Source organism: Anarhichas minor, unplaced genomic scaffold (assembly GCF_050575085.1).
Source record: "Anarhichas minor isolate MPS153535 unplaced genomic scaffold, ASM5057508v1 ptg000004l, whole genome shotgun sequence".
NCBI lineage: Eukaryota > Metazoa > Chordata > Actinopteri > Perciformes > Anarhichadidae > Anarhichas > Anarhichas minor.
In genome coordinates this window covers 5255517-5278178 of record NW_027466450.1, presented here as the reverse complement: position 1 = coordinate 5278178, position 22662 = coordinate 5255517, and the positions used below count along the sequence as shown (strand labels likewise).

General features: G+C 45.3%; 1 protein-coding gene across 1 annotated transcript in view; it reads left to right on the top strand.

Moving 5' to 3' along the window:
* The first annotated feature begins 598 nt into the window (after nt 1-598).
* Nucleotides 599-22662, top strand: part of igsf3 (immunoglobulin superfamily, member 3) — a 47537-nt gene continuing 25473 nt past the window's right edge. Inside the window, exons 1-2 of the mRNA XM_076111884.1 lie at nt 599-731; nt 3122-3502. Of these exons, the coding sequence (XP_075967999.1) occupies nt 599-731; nt 3122-3502 (514 nt within the window). The remainder of the gene's footprint in view (nt 732-3121; nt 3503-22662) is intronic.

The window sequence follows — 22662 nt, the reverse complement described above, 5'->3', positions numbered from 1 at the left end:
GGGTAGAAAAGACATCCACGGAATGCAGAGATGGAGATGAGTGTTAATAATAGAAAGTACGAGGGCCTCGTTGAGCAAATGGGCACTCTGCGATCGAGACAGCGCCGCCAGAGGTGCGAAGACGGGGGAGGTTTGCGGGCGGGAGATTATTGCGGAAGGGTGGTGGAATATAGCGATCAGTTGAAGGTCTGCAGGGTTTGGTATGTCATTGTCAAGCCTTTCTAAATAGCCCGCAGAGCGATGGGCACTTTGAAGTTTCACAGAGCTGCTTAAATCCTGTCTGAAAAGATGCAGAGAACAGCGAGTCACAAAGAACAGACAGGAATATATAGAGCGAGGGAAGAAGGGAAGGATTGATGATGGGTGAAACATGCAGGAAGGGAGTGAGAGTAATCAGAAGTAAGTAAGGGAAGCTTGTTTCAGGAGGATGACAGGAGACAGGCGAGTGGAGGAAAGCTCTTAGTGCACCAACACAGTATGAGTAGTATGCTTTTTTGGGGGGGGGAGTAATACGTTTCCAGCAGTTCTGGATGAGTAGCTGCAACATGAGAAGCAGTGATGCAGCGGTACACAGCCCTGACCTGATCTGAGCTGGTGGATGTGGGTAGACCGGGCGCCGCCAGATCAGCACACTGACATCCCAGTGAAGAAGAACGGGGAACCAAAGTCTGAGTCAGAAGAGATGGCTGCCTCTTACCTAATGCATCCCATAGTGTGCTCAGCCAGATTCAGTCAGCGCACGTCACCATAGACCTTCTGTCGATCTCAGTTTTAATACCCGGCGTTTGCTAACTGTGGAAGGAGTTCCTATGTTAGCTGACTTTCTTTAAGGCCGGCGGCCAAATGTTTTGTAGGTTCTATGTTTACAACGGTGTGGTACAGCAGTGTGTGTTGTTGTGCCAGCAAACAAAATGATTATGGTGTTATGTTTGTTATATTTGTGTTAAGAAAGAATCGGGAGATGTCTTATATTATTCAGCAGGGCTGCATGAAAAATCTAAGCAGTGTGCGAGTGGGAAACTGTATTAATAAGTACAGAATTATTTAAGAATACATTAAGAGTGCTAGTTGACTGGGTTTATCATTTCAAGCACCATATAGTGTCTCTAATATATTCCTATAGGGACGTATCTGTTCGGGTTCCCTGACGTTACATTAAGCTTCATTTCAGTAAGTCCGAGTTGTAATGACTAATCACGTTTTGGCCGGCTTTGGTCGAATGCAGATAAATAGTCCGTGTGGAGAGCAGAAGAGGCGCAACGCATTGGCTGAAATGCAATCTGGGAACCCAGCGGCTATCGTCTGACAATGATTCAGCTTTTTTATTTGTTTGAAATTAGCTTAAGCTGGCAATTTGTGAAACAATCCGGTCGTACATGTGGTCTTGTTTACTCCAACTCCAGTCTCGCATCTCAAGTTGCTAATCGGACTGTAAACAATGAGCAGCGCACAAAGAGGGAAGTCTTGGCCTGTTTATCTGCTGGCTACAACCGGAACCCCAGAAACACTGCCCCTTGCCCCCCAGAGGCTTATCTGTGGTCTGACAGTGAGATTAACATACCTCACATTTGTTAAGAATACGGTTAACATGTCTACTTTTTTAAAGTTGAGGCACTTATGAGTAGAGTTCCATGATTTATAGCCTGGTTGTCTGTGGGGGGCCTTTTAGGAGAAATCAAGCCATAAGGAACGATAACTTTAATGAGTTTTCACTTTGGGAGGCCACTGGGACCAAATTCAAATCCCATCCAATTGAGGCCACACACCACATATTTGTAAAGATTCTAACGGCTTATGAGTGGAATGTGTTTTAAAAAAAACCCAAAGCAATCAATAAACAAATGACCTGAAGCTCCAAGCGCAGGAAGGGGGGGAAATAAGACGTACGATCCACAGGCACACGGAGTCATGCAAGCGCGTGAAAAGACACACACATACATGAACTCGCATTAATAACCATGAATGAAAGGTGGGGATGTAGTGGAAGTGTAAGAAAAAGTTAAAAAGATGTTCTGGTGAATTATTAATGCAAAGTTTTGTGCCCACAGACACAGCATCTTACAGACTCTCTCTCACACACACACACACACACACACAAACACAGCTGCAATCCCCAGTTGTAGTGCACACAGGAAACGGCGTACTTGTCGCTCTTGTCTGGATCTGGGGGTGTATGTGTAAGTGCTCTGTTGTCTCCGGCCCCAATGAGAGGGATGTTTGTAGTTCCCTGAATGGTGAATGCTGTGTGTGTGTGTGTGTGTGTGTCAATGCAAGGGGTTGAGGCAAGACTCGCATATGCTGTCGACCTAAATATAGGCCACAACACAACATACAGGAAAGTAGTAATCAGTCTTCACGAGGGGTTTAACGCATAGGTCAGTTGTCAGATAGCTACTTGGCTCAGTGTATGGCTCATGATTCACTCCACTAATGCATCGTTTTGTTTAAATGAGAACAGCTCATTACAACAGCAGACTTCGTATTTATGCATCCATCCTGTGTTTGTGTGTTAACTTGTTCAGGTTGTAGTACAGCATTAATGTGTACATTTCTTGTTACATTTTAGCCACCATATAGGCAGACACTGATATATTGGAATCTGTAATAATTCATAATTATGGCCGCATCAGACACTTCAAAATGACCTGTACTCTCTGCAGCTTGTGTTTTAGCAGCTCGCACACTGACCTCTGCTAACTCCCAGCCGGCTGCCTCTCACCTCCAGTGTGACATAGCTGCGGTGCCGTCCGTGTGGTTAAGGGTTAACGTGGCCGTTTGTAATAGCGGTGAGCGTGACTGGATGACAGCTGTTATAAAGAGTTCCTGCGAATGTTTCAAGTAGTTAGTGGTGTTCAGAAAATGTGTTCGTTTGTGCGCGCGTGTGTGTGCTTGTGCACACCTCAACCTCGGTAAGCACTCTCCAGAATGCTTAGCTGCACATGTCACGCTATTTCTGTATTTCCTGGGAGATGTGAGGTGCATAAACTCTGCCAACGCTAAATATTTAAACTGCAGTTTTGTAACCCATGTTCTCTCTTTCCTCTTTCCCGGCCCTCACCCCTTATCCCTCTTTCTTTTTTTCTCTCTCTCTCCATCACTCTCACCCCACCTCCGCCTGTAGCCGGTGTTGCCGTGGCTCAGAGAGTCGTAACTGTGCAAAGTGGACCGCTGGTACGGACTGAGGGCTCTCACGTGACCATCCTGTGCAACGTGACGGGCTACAAAGAAGGGGTGGAGCAGGACTTTGAGTGGTCCATGTACCTGCCATCAGTACCGGACAGGGAGATCCGCATCGTGAGCACAGCTCAGCCAAACTATGCCTACGCCGTGTATGCACAGAGGGCCAATAGCAAAGAGATCTATGTGGAGAGGCTGGCCGGCGACTCGGCCATGCTCCACATCACCAAAGTGCAGGCCAAGGACCAGGGTCTGTTTGAGTGTTACACACCCAACACGGACGGTCGTTACCTGGGATCCTACAGCGCACGCACCAACCTCACTGGTGAGTCTCTAAGCACACGCACGAACACACACACACACACACACACACACACACACACAATATACAGATAAATCACCTGTTATCACATTATGCTCGCTCATCTGGTGTCATCTTGTATCTGATCAAGGTGGTAGAATACACACGGCAGCTTCATTATATTTTACCAAGAGCCCCAAAATACAACAAACAGCAATTTTATTTTGGAATACTATTCAGTTAGTTTGTTGCAATTTGCTAAGCATACATTTATTTAGGTGTATGAAAGGAGGAAATAAAGGTTTCAAAAGTACATTTTGACACACGGCCCCCCGACAGAAAAAGGTGCACTATACGGGATCCAGAGCCTAAATATAGTAGCAAACACCTATTATCTATGTAAAGATACAGTGGAGTGATGTGTGAGTCATCGTCCGAGCTTCTCCGTGCTTTGTTGACTGAGCCGGACTGGCTGTGTGTACTTTTAGTGAATGTCCGTGCATGTAAGCGTGCCTCACTGGTTAGCTCATTCTGCAACTCTCCCAATACGGCGGTTACAGCTGATAAGGCCAACCCGACCGACTGTGTCATCACAGAGGCATACACGCCCATCCTCCGATACCCCCCCTCAGGTAACCACTGTTGCCCTTCCAGCACTTTTGCCATTGTTTGGGGCTTGTGTGATGTGAGCTTGAATGTGGTGTCTCGTTAAGAGTTGTGTAAAACCGAGTTATTAGTTGTATCACAATCCGATGAGTGACGGTCAGAAATATGAATCAATAACCAGGACCCATCTCAAACCTAGCTGTGCACTCTTTGTGAAGGAGTGTGATGAGAGGAAGCGTTGCACTCCAGTTTAACACAAAGTCCCACCTGTTCTGTTCTGCCCGGGGACAACCAAGCTCTCTCCTATCTCCCTCATATCTCACTCTCACACACACACACACACACACCCCCACACACATACTCACACAAAATCGCATACCTCCTTCGCACACCTACAGAATTCTTCCCTTGCTCAGAGCTGTTTCAGTAGCGCATCCGGTGTGTTGGCGTGATGTGTGACTGTTTCAAACAGTATTAGTTTCCGTCTTCTTCTCCTGCCCGATCTCTCTCTCTCTCTCTCTCTCTCTCTCTTTCTCCCAGAGAAGTATATACAGATCCACCCAAAAGGCCCGCAGAACTGAAGACACGGCTGTCATAGATAGAGATCCCCTTCATAACTTCAGGCCTTCATTCCTGACATGGCTGACCTTTCTCTCAGGGGCAAAGTCCAAACCAAAATGCCTGTTGCCTGAAAATTCGAGTTATTTGTTTCGTATTGATCAAAGTCCCTCAGTCACTGCAAGCTGAGAAATACCAATATTGTAAGGCTTTCTTTTGAGTCTGCGTGGGTCTGCAGTTGAAAAGTTCCCGTGCGCTCGACAGATTAATAGGCTCTGCTTTTCATTGAATAAGTGTTATTATTATTATAATAAGGACCTCAGCCGTTGCCTTTTCTAGTATGCGCAGTATGATCTGAATGTGGGGCAGGGCTCAGGCACAGGGCACTGTAAAACAGCCCTGCTGATATCACACAGTATTTATAGAAAAGCATGTGAGCGGGGGTGTTGAGGGACTGTTATCTGAGCCTTTCTGTGTCTCTAACCTCTTAACCCAGTTTCAGAGGTCAGGGGCATGCGGCAGGGTCTCTCCCCTCTTTTCTTTGCTGCGCTCTTGAGTCCCTCTGTGAACCCCCCCCCCCCCCCCCCCCCCCCCCCCCGGCAGCTGCACGCCTCTTTGGACCATGCCGGGCAAACAATGATACCTTGTCCTTCCTCCCCTCCCCCTCCTGTCCCTCTCCTCTTCATCGTTCCACTGTCTTTCATTCTGTCATCTATATGTCTGTCTCCATTTATCAGCCCTGGCCCTTACTCCAATTTGCTTTTGCACTCTGTTGTATAAAAAAAAAAATGTCTTTGAGAATGTGTGTTTCAAGGGTGATGTCAAAGGACAACCACAAGCAGGGGGAGTATTGTGGGTGTGGGGGACATGTGGGAGGGAGGATATGAGATAGAAGGGCAGCCAGAAGTATCTGTGTGAGTCAGTGTGTGTGTGGTGGTGGGTGGTTGGGTTAATTGTAGACATAGAAGGCCACAGAGTAATCTGTGTCCGGAGTGCTACATTAAGGCTTACTCACAGGGATGCGTTTCTTTCATCCAGTGTCACCTTTCCGTACAAATAGCAGAGGAGGATTATTATTGTGAAACTTAACAGCCGCTGCCTGAGGAGGAGAACAGCTTCTCCGGTGCACCTGGACAACGTTCTCCCTGATACTGTGACGCTGTGTTTTCACATTGTTGTATTGTCTGTCAAATAGAATCAGACGCCTCTGCTGCGCATGTGGTTGATCGCCTGGAAAAGGTGATCCCTGCTCCTCTCTGTATGAAGCCTTTTTTAAGGGAATTAGCAGAGAAGTGTGTGTGTGTGTGTGTGTGTGCATCTTTTTTATCCTCTGTGATGCTAAACTTGGATCAATCAAATGAAAATGCAGCTCTGCCCCCGAAGTGCCAATACTGCCTGTAGGCATTGTGCTGTTATTACACATGTGAGAAGAGTATTTAGCCCTCATGACACAAATACTGGATTAGGTCCACTAAATCACAGGGTGACACAGAGATGCAGGGAAATCATTATTTCCTTTGGTTAGATTTGACATTTCCATTGTTCTTTTACTCCCAAGATATTGAATGGTGTGAAGGCAGAGTGGTTTACTGGCTAATAAGGATGCGTGTAAATAATATTGGCCCACGTACTTGAAGCCTCTGTAACCAATATTTTTAGATCCAGAATTAATCTGTGCGTTATGTGAAATCTGGTCGTGACAAAGCCCTTAATGAATTATCACCCGACTCTGCATTTTCCCCTCAGCTCTAACGCGATTCATCACCTATTTCAGTCCATGGTTTCACAGCTCACAGCTGAACTGTTTCGGTTCAGTCTCACTGGTCTCATCATCCTTGTTTCCAGCAGCTGCAGGCAGCGTGCTCGGCACCAAAACAGCGGACAGACAAAGTTGGCGACTAGCTGGGGAACATCGTGGAGCATTCAATAGCTAAAGTGGCAGATATTTGCCTAAGGAGTTGGTGGAGACCAAAAAGAGTTAAAGTAAGGTCACTTATATTCATCAAGTGGCCAGAAACACAACTTCATTTTTAATGTTGGCACAAACTGCCCCTAAAAACATCTCGTGTGTGCACTGCAGCCCCACTTTGTCATGCAATGTGGACCTAGAGAGTAGCTTCAGGTCAGGCGAACATCACTATACACACTGAGAAGAGTAAACCTAACCCTAATTTTAATGACAGAATGTCTCTCAAATGCCATACAAATGCCTCGGTGTGGCAATGTTTTTCTGTATTTAAATGTGTTTTTGAATGGCAGTTCTAAAACAGCAAGCCATGAGCTACAGTACACCGTGGCTCCGGGAAACGGTTGGATAAATTCCAAGCACCTGTTTTGTTTCTGACTTTTGATAATGGCGATCAAAAGAGAGAAGACAGTGGCAGCATTATCCTTTCCCCTTTCACCAGCAGCAGTGGCACCACAGTTCTGGCTGACTGTGTGACCCACGCAGAGAGAAGAGAGAGTCCTTCTTGGTAAATGAATAGAGTTCAAATGAAACTGCTTTATTTCTCTCTTTCTTTTTTCCCTGAAGGCATTATTTCTCATACTCTTACATTGTGTGTCTGTTTACTGGAGAAGTTGCAGGCGGTTAAGTGTTGCACAAGGCATGCATTTAACCTGGGTGTTGGGAAGCGGTTTGAGGCCAAAGGTCCCTTGTAGTTTCTCTCTGCACCACTCCATACCCTGATCTCTGAGATTGACTAAGCACAGTCTGTTGCATTTGAGTGTGCGTTTCCGTGTGCTTGTTTGCTCATGTGTGTGTGTGTGTGTGTGAGAGTGTGCACGAGTGTTTGACTTCCTCCTACACATCAGATTGCAGAAGAAAAGGACAACAGCCTGACATGGCCATCATGGTTGTCCTTATCCTACGCACCAGCCTGTGTGCGAGCGAGTCCAACCGCTAGCAGAACAACAAGCCCTTGCTGAGACAAGTATCACGCTGCTCTTACTCATGAAGCTCACATATACCCTTACTGTCCTAGAAAGCACCATAGAAGTCACCATGCTGGCAGATATACAGATTCCAGCCTCCGCATTTGGCAGCAGTCATCCATCCTCAGTCCTGTAGTAATACAGTAATGGAGCTGGAGAGCTAAAGCCTTGGTGAATTGTCAAACTGAAGCGTTTTCGTTTCTTTCTGTTATTCACCGTCACCCGGACAAGAAAAAGTAAGAAAACGCTCATCTTCAGATGTGTGACACTGTAAAAAGAAAAAAATTAGGTTTGGCAGCGAGTGCTTTTGAAGAAAAGAAAAGGAGATGGATGGTGCGAAAAGGCAGAGATGAGGAAATTGAAAAAGAGAGGAATGGGCATAGAAGCGGCAGTATTGGAAATGGGTACTGGGGCGATGCTGAATGGAGTGTGTGTGACCAATAAATGATGAGCTCTTCCTCTCGACTCCAATGTGATTGGTTACACCTCCCCCAGGCATTACCCACAATACAACTGGCTCAATAGGGTGGCGTCTTAAGTAGTGTCTGCCTGATGTGACTCCTAAGGTTAATGCAGTTACAAACGGCCATGCAAGTTAGAAATGCAATTAACCAGCACAAATTGAAGACACTGAGAAAAGACAGAGACAGAAGGAGCAGGCTAGCGATGAGACCTAGGAATTTCAATTAAGGAAGAAGGAAACCGTTTTTAGCGGATCGTTTTCAGAACAAAACCGCGGCAAAATACCGCATTCCTCCAGTCACACTTTTCGTTCTCATTAGATTCATGGCATACATTTTTATTTGCTCCCGTTTTTAGTGGAGAAAGGGAATCCAGCCTACCCAAGGTCAAAATGCAGTTCTGAGCTTACGAATGGCGGCAAAGAACAGGAGTCCTGATTTTTCTTTTTCTTAGCATAGCTGAGCCTGTGCACTGCTAAACATACATACAGAGTAAGAGAGGCTGAATCATGCTTCTGCTGAGCTCAGCGTTGTGTGTGTCTGATTTGTGTCCCTCCCCTGCCTTTCTTTTCTTGAGGGAGCCAGTGCTGCCGAGTTGCACTCCTCTATTTCACTTAATGAGATAGACCCGAATGTGGAGATGTCATCTCGCATTCCATCTTGACACCGGGACCCTCTTCTTCGCTCTCTGTCATCATCTGAATCCCGCTCGCTCCATCAATCCAAAGCTCCGGGGTCGATTCAGCCTGGTCCAACGCCTCGGCCCCCAGCTGGCGTTGGTCATGCAGGTATATGGGTTTGTCAATACAGCTGCTCTTTGAGCTTCATCACAGGGGAAAGGGTGATTGAAGCACACGGCATCAGATTGTGGAGGGGAACCGCTGATTGAATGAAGACAGAGGAAGGAGGACGGGAAGGAAAAAGAGGAGGGTCTCTTTTTTTTTTTTTTTTTTTTAAAGAAGGCGAACAGATGGGTGAAGCCTTGTGTTGACAAAGAAAGATATAGTCAGATTTACCGAAGGAAAATGAACGAGATAATTAGTAGATGAATAGACAAGGGAAGTTGTATCTCTGTGTCTGTTGGTATTGATTGGGAGCAGAGGCCTATGTATGACTGGAGCATTTTATCTCCCTTGTCTCTCCTTGCAGTGGCACTCCAGCTCTCTCTGCTCCCCCTCTCTCTGGCCTTGCCATCACCTCTCAGTTTCATTTTCTATTACATTCCCTTCTCTGCTTCTTGTGTGTATGTGTGCGCATGTGTGCGCATGTGTGTGTGTGTGTGTGTGTGTGTAAGCACATACTGGCCCTAAGCTGCAGACCAAGCAGGACTCCAAATGGAAAGAGATTGTATCTCTATGTCTGGCTTGCCATTTCCTTGCACATCTTGTATACTTTAGCAGATATGGTGCTCCTGCTCAATAACATTACTGCCACTCGGGCCCACCATACAGAGACACGCATATTCTCACACACACACACACACACAGAGTAACACAAACACAGTCACAGTCACACAGTGTAGCGAGCTGTCAGTCAGGACAGATGTCGCACATACAGAATAATTGAGTCTGAGAGAGACGGTGCTCTAGCGCTCCCAACAGAAGGGACCCTTTCTACTGAAGAGGGCTTTAAAAACCCAGCGGATCACTGCAGGCAATACAACTGCTGAATAAAACAGTGCTGTTGAACAGGGTCAAGCAGACGCATTGATACTTTGTAGTCACGTAGGACAAGCAGTACTATACTATACGTACATGTGTAGTTTGGGGACAACCATGGTGGGTTTGGGCTTCAATGTGGGTGGAAAGAAAATAAATGCATTCCACGTTTGACATTTTCACACTAATCCTCATAGGGCCTCACAAAGGCTGTACTCACATTTTGGGCAGTTTTAGCAGTATATATTGACAAAGAGGACCTTGGTGATGAAGCTACAGGTCTTCACAGGACCTGTGAAAAACCTACTGACCTACCTGACAAAAGGGACCAGAGCACAGTCAGACACACGGACCCTGCACTACCCAGTTACACTGAATATAAATTGGACATGGCCCAACTTAGGTCCCACATCAGGTCTTGGATTAGCCCAGTGGACCCATGAAGACCTCTGGAGGAGGCTGCCTCCTGTTCAGTGTGCGAAATACCTGGTGACAATAAGGAGGGTTCCCTTTATCTAGTGTTCCAGTGTTATTGTGAAGTCTTCCAAGACTCAATATGCAATATACAAGATTTTACAGTGGCAACTATGGTAATCAACTAGGCTGTACACACACACACACACACACACACACACACACACACACACACACACACACACACACACACACATTACCAAGGCTACTATCGGCAACATTAAGGCGACTCGCACAACTACACAACCACGCAAGAACTACAGATTCTACACAGCACGCTCGCATCTCTCTCTCTCAAACCCGACACTGTGTCGCTGTAGCTAACCTTTCACAGCAGGCCGGTCACAATTCAGTCACAGCAAACATAGGCCACAGATCAAAAACAAATTCCATCTTACTTTATAAAAAGAATCTGCCACAGAGGTCTGATGTCGAAGCAGAAAATAATCCACTGCTTTTCAGGTTGTACAAGATTTTCTAAACTGCACAACATTTGCATCAATGGGTCTCTGACCCCCCCAAATACCTGTATTTCGCACACTACTCTTGCTCCAGCTTGGAAGCTGTTGCCATTAAACCTAAATCTGAATGCTCTTGGAGTCTACAGACACACTTTCAAGCACTGCCTTGCAAATTGTAGTGGTTACCCTTTTGAAAATCGAAATGATGTCAGAGATGGTCTGCATTTAGCTCATCGCCCACATTACTGAGCTAGGCTAATGAGAAATGATTTAATGTGCTAACAAATACACGTGTGTGTGTGTGTGTGTGTGTGTGTGTGTGTGTGTGTGTGTGTGTGTGCGTGCGTGTGCGTGCGCGTGTTGGTGTGTGTTCAATATATATGTTTATTAATGTTTATATAATGGACTAAAAAGCCACTGTTCCTCTAGTTAATTTGATTAGCTTAGCTAAGCGCTAACCCTCAGGGGCCTGCTGCCTCTTCTTTGTGAGATTAACAGAACACAGCCTCAGTTTGAATATGAATTCAGCATGAATATGGATGTGAATGAATGTGCTGCTAACGAGTGTTTGTGTTCATGTCGTTAAAATGTGTGCTAGTAAAGAGTGGAGCTTGCAGTATAATGGCCTGCAGGACTCGTATGGTTGTGAGTGTGGTCCAGGACACTCGCGCTGCTGCATTGTTTGATGTTGGCGGCTGCTATGAAGCCTTATCTGAGCACAATGGGCACTGAAGGTTTCACGCTATACATTGAATAACTCCTTTTGACACAGACACAGCTACACACACACACACACACACACACACACACAAACACACACACCAGGCATCAGAGTCCATTTCCTCACATTCATATGTACAAGAAGATCCACAGATATTGGTACTCATTCCCTCACAAGAGGGTTATTGAAGCACATATAGACCCGTTACAAATGCTAACATGCACACTCTCTATCTTGTCCGTGGTGGAGGTAATTGGCATTGTTAAAGAGAAACTGCACCCAGGCAATTTTTTATTTTTTTTTTGCAATGCCAACTAGTGAACTAGTGGTTGGCATTGGTGAAGCTGTTTGTGCAACACAGCTGGCTACGGTCACAAGCACATAAGCTGCACTCCATTTGGCTGTGCCAGCATGCTGATTGTTGCATCGTGGCAATGGCTGGTAAACCCCATCAAACTAAGAACGGGCAGCAGGTAAAATGTTGGATATCTATCGGCTGATAATCAAAGAGCAGCACATCATGAAAATACCGCAGTCAATTTAAATAGTATCTCTTTTTTTGATTAAGTAGGGACATTAGCCACAACAAGTCATAGGGAAATATGTGTTTACGATGCTTTTTGGTGTTTTGTTTACCTGCTACACCAGTTGTATGTGCCAAATAGAAATGTAATGGAAACCGCGGCCGTTCATCTCAAACCAACACTGTGCCGGTGGGGTTTTGGAAGGCATGATCATGGGTGTGGTCACAGTTTCAGCAAGCTAGACCTTTTTTTATCCCACAGAGATCAGTTGTTTAGTGCAACAATGCTTTTCCATACAAGATCCAGTGTGGAGTTAGTCACCACCTCCTCGTCCTTTTTCTTGGCGTGGGCCTGTCAGTTAGGACAGCTGATGCCAGTTTAAAGATTAGCATCGCACCCACCTCATTAGCATGCTAATCACAGCCTCATTATTTGCAATGGAAAACAGAGGTTTAGTTAAAACATCTGATGTAATGTATTTGAGTGTGGGCTGCGGAGCCAGCCGCAGGATGTTTTCAAGTGTCGGGTGTTGAAGTGAAAAGTAAAAGTGGAGAAGCCTGGGAGGCTAAACTCATTTTGGTGACGTGGCGACAAGGCAAGCGAGCCCTCAAGCTCTATCTCAGGCACACACTGCTATCTAAAATCTGTAGCACAGAATTCAATACTGCACACACACACTCATGAATACCTCAAAGCTTTAGCAAGGACTTTTGACTTTTTCACAGACAGGCAGACAGAAGCATGACCGGTCCCTTCCTCTCAGTGAGGGGGAGACAGCAGACATATGTTTCCACCTGTGCCCCAGTGCCAGGGGGGCCACCATGAGATGTGGTTAGAATGATGAGGGTGTGAGTGTGTGTGTGTGTGTGTATGTATGTGGGGGGTGGGGTTGGCATATGCCTAATTCCCCTCTGTGCTGGCAGCTCAGACAGACAGTTGCTCCCTCATCTGCTGCCCTGCTGGATGGGTGCCTGGCGATTGAGTGCTGCCCACCTCCCTTAGCTACACTCTGTTTGTTTTTGTTTTTTTCTCTCCCCTCAAAGACAATGTTTCTCATACAGCGACACACGCACACCTGCTAATACGCTGCACCTCTGGCCAGCTTCCACACTCTGCTCCACTCGACCCTAGCCTTGCAATGTGCCCTTACGAAGTGGTACTCCAGAGCTTGTCATTGTGTGTTTATGCAGAATACAAAAGGGCTTTTATATAGGACTGTGTTCCCGGACTCATTTGCCATTGTACCTTTTTTATTTTTTATTTTTTTTAGAGAAGAAGCCATGTGGAACTGGCCAGAATACAGTGAAATGTTTTGTAAGGTTTACTTGGACACACACACACACACACACACACACACACACAGATATGGTCAGATGGCTGGGGCTATAACTGGTTCTATCCTCAGGGAAGTCTTTAATTGGTCACCATGCTTTACCATCTGGGGCTGGGGCGACGGATGGAGGGATGAAGGGAGATGGTGGGAGCTCCTGTAAAGGGAATAGAGAGAGAAAAAAAGAGGGGGGGAGACCGTAAGTGCAGCACAGGGATGGAGCTTATTAGTTTTAATACTTGCACCTCCAGTATTATTAGAAGCATAACATACTTGATGAATGCCGTTTAAGGTGTGTGTGAATCATTGCACATGGTACATTGGTGTGGCTGTGTGGCTGAACAGTAGGTAGACGGGTTATTGCATGTCTGTGTGTGTGTGTGTGTGTGTGTGTGAAAGTGGTAATGACTGTAGGGTCTGTGTTTGTGCTGATGTTGGCAGACGGAGCAAAACCCTGCACATGTGCTAACAACCTCCAGGACAGCAGCGATGGAGAAGACAAACAGACACACACAGGGGTGGCATCTGTGTGTGTTTCTCTCTTCTTGAGCACAGAGTGTTTGCTGTAACTTGTGTTATTTGGAGAGACGAGCAGACGGAAGATGGGAAATGCTAAAGAAAGGGTGTGACAGATGAAACGATGGAGAAAGTGGGTCTGAAGATGAGAAGGGGAATGTAGGAAAAGAAAGGGAGAGGAAGGGGTGGGGATGGAAGGAACATTGCATGTGTTTAGGCATGATGAGTAAATTTTTGATGCTGTAAAGGATTTCAGTCAACGATAGCTTTGCACACAGCTCTTCTCAAATGCTCTTAGGAAGATTTGTCTTTCATACTCCCACCTCTCTTCAGACTACCCCTCCTCTCACGCTTTGCCTCATAATCTCCCGCTTACTCTCCATCTTCCCAACACACTCACTCAGGCTCATTTCCTGGCTGGGCCTCAGCGAGAGGTTGTGTCATATTGTGTGTATTTGTGTGGGTTCGCGTGCGTCTTAGTTAGTGTTAAATCCTCCTCCTTCCGCCTTTGTGTAAACAGCGTCTCATATTTGAAAGCTTCTTCTCGCCACGGATACGTTTCTTATCGCAACATTCAGCCTTTTAACTCCACGTCACCATACTCCTGCTACAATAACAAAGCCCACTCCTTCACTCGCTGCCCATCGTTCTTTCCTTTTCTTCTCCCACTTTCTCCTTTTGTTGTCGTACCTTTCCCTCTCTGCTGGTCCAATAGAACAGACTGGTGAAACTTTAAGAGGGATTTTACAAGTGCTTTAGATGTATTCCTATATATTTATTATTGCATATTATGATATTCATTTATTATCATATATTAAACTGCTAATGCTTCATTTTTTTTATTATTAGAAGGATTAGTTTTCTAAATCATGCATTTTGCAGCTCAGCACAGTGTAAAAACACATCCTGTACCAGTAAGTTCTTTTATTAACCCGCTGTGTGTTTGTCTCCAAACATTATGTTAATAAGCAGCACACCCCTCAGGACTGTGCATGATTCAGTGACCCAGTACAGCTGAGTCTGGAGGAAATGTTTGGGTGAGCAGAGGGGAGTACCTCAGTCACTTGTGCTACTGTGTGTGTGTGTGTGTGTGTGTGTATATATATGTGTGTGTGTGTGTGTGTGTCAGAGAGCAGCTGTCCCCTCAAGCATGACTTGTGTGTCTGTGTGTTTGGGTGAGAGAGTGAGAGAGAGAGTGCCCAATTTTGATGTGCCTCTCATTCTAACTTTAGGTATAATGAGCTGTAATAGCCACAGGGGCCTAGCTCAGTTTCTCTCTCCCTCTCATACACAGAGCAGATGTTGCTCCCTTTACTAGCTTTATGACCTCCTAGGATAAAAAACAACAACAATTTGCAATGGGGTCATTGTGTGACTGACATGTAGAGCACAAGCTGGTTGGAGAGTGATCAGCACTCGATAAAACGTGCCAGCCTGTGTTCTAAGACTGTCATGAGGAGGACGAGCTGGAGGAGGAAGGATGCCGAGAAAAACAGAATAAGTGATAATTGGGTGCTGACAAGCAACTTGTCTTAAGAAAAAGAAAACTCGCCACATAATGTGGCAGAGAGAGGGGGCCTGGGGGGGGGGGGGGGGGGGGGTTGATTGAGGAGAAATTTTCAAGGAGAAAAATGGGACAGAGCCTGAAGAATGTAAGGAGACGGGGAAGAATGTAAGGAGACCCCTTTATTAAATGAAGAGGCCTTTTTCCTTTCAGTCATGGTGACCTCTGTTATAGTGCGGGGCACACACTTACACCCACACACCCACTCAGACTGATGTTCCATTAGCAGGGGACCTCACAGCTCCTAGCTGAAAATCTCATAACAGCATCTGTAAGATCTCTCATATCCTCTCCCCCCCTGCCCTATGTCCCTCCCTTATTTCTGTTTTATCCCCCCCCCCTCACATTTTTAGAAGATTGGATGTGCTGTGTTATGATAGGACTGTGTGTGGAAGCCTTTTTTTGATCAAATGGGACAGTGTGAGACATTCAACTCGCAGTGCCTCATTTAAAAAGCAAATAATAGAGAAATGACTTTAGAATATATGGGGGGCAGGAGGCCAAAATCCAAACTGCTTCGGCCCTCTAATAAGCACAAGATTCTGACCTCTGCATGGCTGCATTCGTCTGCAGAGAGGACATGACGTTAGAGAAAAACTTGACCAATAATTGATGAAGATTAACTACAATAAAGACTTATTCTATGACCGTTCATGACCTAAGAATTTACTTAATAAATGTCCGACATTCTGCCGATACGGTAATTATGCAGTTGCGAAAAAGTCTCGGCTCCTCGGTTTGCTTTTGTGACAGATGAATGTGATTTGTTCATGAAACATTTACTCGTTATGCCAAACAGCAGTGTGAAAATGATTTATGCCTCCGACTAAGACATTAGCTGTGTCAAAGTCAAATATCTGACAGCTTTGCAAACTGAAAGCTGTTAGCTAGTTCTGAATAATTGCGAGTGAGTCCACGCTGCCATCCACGCGCAGACTAATGAATGTGCTGTTTTGTTTCTCTTTGTGCTTCCTCATTAAATGTGAGGTGTCCCGAGGCATCATCAGCACCTTCCATACGCAAATTAAAAAGTGTCGTAGTTACATTTACATTTTTTTCATGCAATAAATTGATGCTTAATGTTTTTTTTTCTTTTCAAAACAAGTCACTGAGATTATTGATATTCATTCAGAATATTATGAATGGATGAAAATCATATTAAAAATCATTAACACGTAATTGGCAGTTGGCTTAACCCCTCCTTGTCCAATCATAGCTTAGCAGCCATCACCAGGCACGGCAGGCCTGTCGAGCTTTGGATTTCCTCCACATGGCCCAGCGGTGCGCACGGGGCTCTAGTAGGAGTGATGCACAGCATTTAAAGAGTTTGAAAAGCTGTCGTCTTTTTTTGTAGCCTTTCCAAATCCCCAAAACTTTAGAGCAGGTTGCTGGCTAGCGATGAGAAGCACGCTTTAGTCTTTGTCTTTCTGAAACGTATTGTTTCAGTAATTATTAAGAACTTTGGGAGGAAAATCCGCCACAGTTCTCACTGTAAACCGGAAATGTAACACTCGAGAATAAAAAAAACTTCGTAGCAAAAGTGACTAAGGGGGGCTGATGTTAAGTAAACTGTTTTTAAAGGGAATTTTCTAAGCTGGGTCGTCTCAGGACCACGTTTATAGTGAACTACAGCGGCCAGAGCGTCCTTCAGAAAGGAACACAACAGCGTTTGAGGAAATGGAAACTTTTTGGGATAGTGCTGATAAAATGAACAGATACAAAACGAAACAAAAAACAGACCCAACTGAAAAACAACACCGTTGCAACTCTGAAATTCACAAGAGAACGTCGTATTAACAAACAACAATTTGTCACCACAACTTGATGAACACATAATTGTTTCCCTGGGTCCATACAAGGCACAACAGCCTTTATGCCGGTATTACATAAATATGCAGAGAAAGAGACAGATGAAAGGTGTTCTCTATCTGAGACTCAATAAGGTGCCAGGCTCTGATCATGTGTGTGTGTTCTATTATGGATGTACCCCCTGCTGTGGACCCAGATCCCACACCGCAGACTTCAACTCCAGTTGTCTCCTCTTTTTCCACTCACCCCTTTCTTCTCTGTTAAAGAGGGCTCCCTCATGTCTCCTTTCTGTCTCCAAGGCATGATCCTTACTCTTCCTAGTTTTAACTGTATCCCATCCTGATTATCAGTTCGGCCTCTCGGGGATGGTTTGTAGACCGTGGTTCATCAGAGTTTGCTTTACTGGTTGCTCGTGGTATTTTGTTTGAAGACCTGCTTGATTTTCCAGTCTCCTGGGAAAGGTGTGTGTGTGTGTGTGTGTGTGACAGTAACACTCATTAGATATAGGCTAGAAACTAAATTATTTGCACTTCCTGCAAAGGAATCATGAAGAATTTGTGTGTTGGGTTGTTGGCTACGTCAAGCAAAAGAGCACCGTCTTTTTTTTGTTCTTCTTCTTTGCTCTTTTAGCCCCTTTCCTTGTTGTTTTCATCCTCACCTTGTTCTTCTTCCTCCCACTTCACCCTCCTTTCTCCCAATTTCCCAGTTGAACCTCTTTGTGCCTCATTCTGACTCATCAACAGCTGTGGTAGAGAAGAACAAAGGAGTGGAGGATGTGTATGGGCAGGATAATGGATAATAAGTATGAGGGGAAGCCAGGTGTGGGCACAGTTTCTGTATTTGTCTCTCGCCCTATTGCTTCCTGACCCAATACGCCCGCATGTGTTCCAGGCATCCTGGGTCAGTAAGTGACGTCTGCTTAGCGGTGAGGCTGGACTCTCATGAAGTGCAGCTGAAGATCACTCGCTCTCTCTGTTTTCCTCTCAGCAGTTCTCTCAGTTTCACAGAGTAATTAACAATAATTACACTGCTGTCTTTGCCAAATGGCCATTTGCTTTAAGAGCCACACAAACACAGCTGCTTTTGGCCGTCACACACCAAAAAGCGTTAACCATGTCAGCTGTGGCAAAAAGTGTGTGGTCACCCCGTCCATATACCTCTGTGTTGATTTGGATTGGGGCTTATTTTCTTGCTTTCGGTTTTTCCTCTTCGTTCCAATTATACAATGGTATTTCAGACGGCAACGTGCTCTCAAGTTTTTGTAAGCGGTTCAGACCATTCCTGGTTAAACTTGACAATGCCCTCCTGTACCCAACAAAAGACAACTCTGCCTTGATGGGGCTGTGTTGTTCAAGTTACCAGTGAGACAATGAAATGTGATCCAGAAAGTCCAGCTGGAGTAACAGATGGATGCGTTTTACGGTTCATCAGACACCAGAACACTGCAAGGGTCTTTAATACTAAAAGACATGGTATTACAACTCTGGAAAGTTGTCGGGATGACAACTATTTTATCTTTCGTCACGACAATCGCAAAGGTAAAAAGCCACTCGTGTTACAAAGTAGTCTATTAGGAATCCATTAGCTTGCATGTGTCTGAACGCAGCCCGAGGGTTTCCAGATTGGTGTTGAGGAGCTTTACTGGCCTGCCCAGAGCCCTCACCTCAACCCCATGAAAGATCTTTGGGATGTAACACAGACTGCAAGTCAGGCCTCTTCCCCCTACACCGGTGCCCGACCTCTCTATTGCTTTTGTTCTTCCCGTCAGTTTCCAAACTCTTTTGGAAGGCCTTCCTAGCAGAGCAGAGGATGTCATGGCAGCAGATTAATGCTGTGATGTAAGATGTATAGCAAAGGAAGTCCATAATTGGCCACATGTTGTGGAGCTAGTGGGGTCAGCCCACCGGCTCTCCAAGGAGTTTCTGTTAACTGCCTCACCCTACGGTTTGTTGCAGTATTTGCCAGCAGGCATAGAAAATTTTTTTTTTTTTCAAATATATGTCAGAGGAAAGCTCCATCATGGATATTGTTACCCACCTTTGATATTGACTCCTTCATTGTGATTGGCCAGCAGCCAGTGGCAAATATTTGACATTTCCAACTGAGGCTAAGCTACCACCCGACTCTCAGGAAAACAAACAGAGCCAGACACTTGCTGCCTTTACATTTGCATTTAACACTTAGGCTTTCAAATAGACACATATACATGCACAAACACAATGCGATGCCGTCTGTGTGGGTGCATACATGTGTTGCTTTTGTTGTTAAAAAGAGAGAGAGCATGTACTTATTGGAGCCAGAACATTTACAGCGGCGGTAACATCCAGAGGGCAGTGCAAATCTCTCCAGTTCCTCCTGTCGTCATCATCTTCTCCCACAACAAGTCCATAACCGAGAGCACAAAGTGTCGGCTGGTTGGATCTTCACTATCTGCTGTTTTTGTGCCGTCTCTACATGTGAGAACGGTGGATGCACAAACAAACACTGCTGTTTGATTTCCCGGTGTTGCTTTTTTTTTTATGTGAGGAATATTTTTTTGACACACTTCAGAGAGATGTTAAAGGTTTGGGTGCATGCAAAATGTTCAGATCAGGCTTCATAAATTATCATGTCCCCCCCCCCCCCCCCCCCCCCCTCCATGTCGTCTTTGCAAAATCTCTTTTCCTTCGTTTTTGTGTCCTCGCGTCCCGCACACATCTATCGCTGTGTGACTGGACTTAAAAGTCCAGCTAGAAGGATGACAACCGCAGTTCACTTCAGAGGGCTGAGCGAGTAGGGGAAGATTGGAAATGAAGGGAGATGAAAGCATAAATTGCAGATGAGGTAGAGCAGGAAGAGAGTAGTTTTAAAGATTTATAAAGGATTGACAGCTTCGGTGTCACTCAGAAAAGCGGAATAACACTGACATGTTTTTCTTCACATCCACACACGAGAACCTCCATTTCAGAATGCAAAAAAAAATACCCGATTTATCAGAGAGAGACGTTTTAATCACTCGTGCTTCTGAGATTCCAGTCTCCACGAATGTGATAGAAGTGAGGAAAATGACTCTATGTTCCTCAAAAAAATGTATTTATTTATTTTATGGGTATTAAAACGGGCTCATTGAGTTGTGGTGCACACATTTACAGTTTTTTTTTTTGCAATGGTAAAATTATGTTTTTTGAAATAGTGGAAAATGCACTGAAGAGGAATTCTCATCAACCTCAACAGACGGTCTGTTCTGCTTGGGTTTGTGAGGGAAATTAAGAACATTTATTAAAAATATCCAAATATTTTAATGATGCCTAGCATTTGCTCTCAAACTAATTTTAATTTTCAAGTTACCTAAGTGTTTACTCTCAGGTAACACTATGATAACACGAGGAAGATGTTGCTGCTGCACAGCTTTTGGCTTTGCAAAGTGGTTGCAGATTGGCTTAACACAGAATAAACCCAAGGTGTGCGTGTGTGTGTGTGTGTGTGCGTGTGCGTGTGCGTGTGCGTGTGCGTGTGCGTGTGCGTGCGTGCGTGCGTGCGTGCGTGCGTGCGTGCGTGCGTGCGTGCGTGCGTGCGTGCGTGCGTGCGTGCGTGCCGAACGCCGAATATTTATTGCAGCAGGATGGTAACTTAACATAAACAACAGTGTCCATCCGCATCTTGATGAAGAAATATGTTACCCAGTGCAACGGCGTGGCTCGTCGCTGTGTATTTATTAGTTTTTGCACGACCACTGTAATAGAAGGATCAGTTCATTGTTGTTTTTTTGTCTTTTTGTAGGATTTGTTTACTAAAGAAAATATAGAATATCCCCAGTCTTTTAAGACCGTTTTAATGGTTGTAATTGGGCTTACGGCAGTTATGGCTAAGAAAGAACAAGTCAACACAACGTCCTCACAAGGGACGAAAGTGAGTCTCTGTGTGTTTGCGTGTGTGTGCCAGAGAATGCCATCGCATCCTGTTCCTAATCCTTCTCAGATTGAGGTCAGTGGGGCTATTGGAGGATCTCGGTGTGTTTACAGCCTCGGTCTGACCCTCTAAAATGCAGAGATTGGCTGGTGCTCCCTCACTGGTTCTGTCTGGAGACACATCTGTGGGGGATCTGATTGGCCCAGAGGACTCCACATGAAGTCAAAGTGTTTAATATTTTTATAAGAAGCAGGCGGAGGGACATGAAGTATCGGCCAGGTGGGGGGTTGGGGGGGGGGGCATAGTAACCCTCAGCATCGTGTGGGAGGGTTGCCATGGCAATGGCAGGTTGTAGCGTAGGTGTGTTGTTGTGGTAACCGTATGTCTACGCGAGGCTGCCGTTCCCTCGGTGTTGACTGGAGAGTCAGAGCGACTTGGCAACGCCAGGTCCTTGAAGAGCAGAATCACACTTTGTTATGCTCGTGGAATGAAAATTATCTTTTATTTTAACTCGCTTTTATCATCGGAACACATAATGGGATAAAGGGCTCGGTGATATGGTTAAAATTGGCATCACAATAGGATATTTTCTGATATGGATACATATAAAAACATTGCATTATGCAAAACTTATCAATGACCTTGATTCCACTACATCATGGGTTAGAAGGTTGTCCTCGGTAGACTGCAGAGCTCTGCCAGGTGTGCCTGCAATACATCCCACAATTGGCTAACCCCCCCGTCTAGACTCTAATTGGCTGTAAGGCGTCGTAAAGCCCACTTCATTCAAACTCAAAAATGAAGGGCGATGTATGAAGCCAATCCGCTCAAAGTCGTCGTGTAAGACACGTCTTGCAATCTTGCCAAAAAACAAAATTAAACCCACCAAGCTGTCTGCTGCTTAGCAGCGTCCTGGTTGCAGAGAGGTCCAGCAGATCTGGTAGTTCTGTTAACTGTTAGCTGTTAGCTGTTAGCCAAACACAGCGTCTAAAACCATGAAAGTAAGCCGCAGAGCAGCAACCAAGAGGTATGCAGCAGTGTGTATGCTGGTAGTTCTGTTAGCCAAACACACCTAAACTGTCCAACCCTCTCCCCTCACCCATCACCCAGCCACAACTCGCCCACAGTGGACGGGGGGGTCAGAGAAGCACTCAGCTGTGTTATCACTAGCGGCCCCTTCCTGATGAGGGCCGGTTAAGAGTATTGAGTGAAGAGTCAGCAGGCGGTCAATGGCAATAAAATGTGTTTTTGAGAAAGTGCGAGTCACCGAAACCATGAAAGGTCCTTCAGCATGCCGCCATTACTGGCCACCCAATTCATTTGTGATATATTATTATGTATCATTTATTTATTTATCATGCAGTTTGCTGCAGCAGAATGTGAGACACGCCTGGGACAGACACAGAGGCGCTCACTCACGCACATATCCGATCGACTGCGTGATTCTCATGGCGGATATGATAGAAAAAACTTCCCTTCGCTAACCAGTCGTGTTTATTTTCCATTACCCGGAAACATTTATTTGGAAAACACACGCGCACGTGGAACAATAACTTGAGATCGTATCATCACAATGTGATTCCACTGAATGTGAGTTAATGATAATATTGAGGGATTATCACCCAGCAGTTGCCAACATTAGCAGGGTTTGATTGCGCAGCTTAAACCTATAGGGTTCTG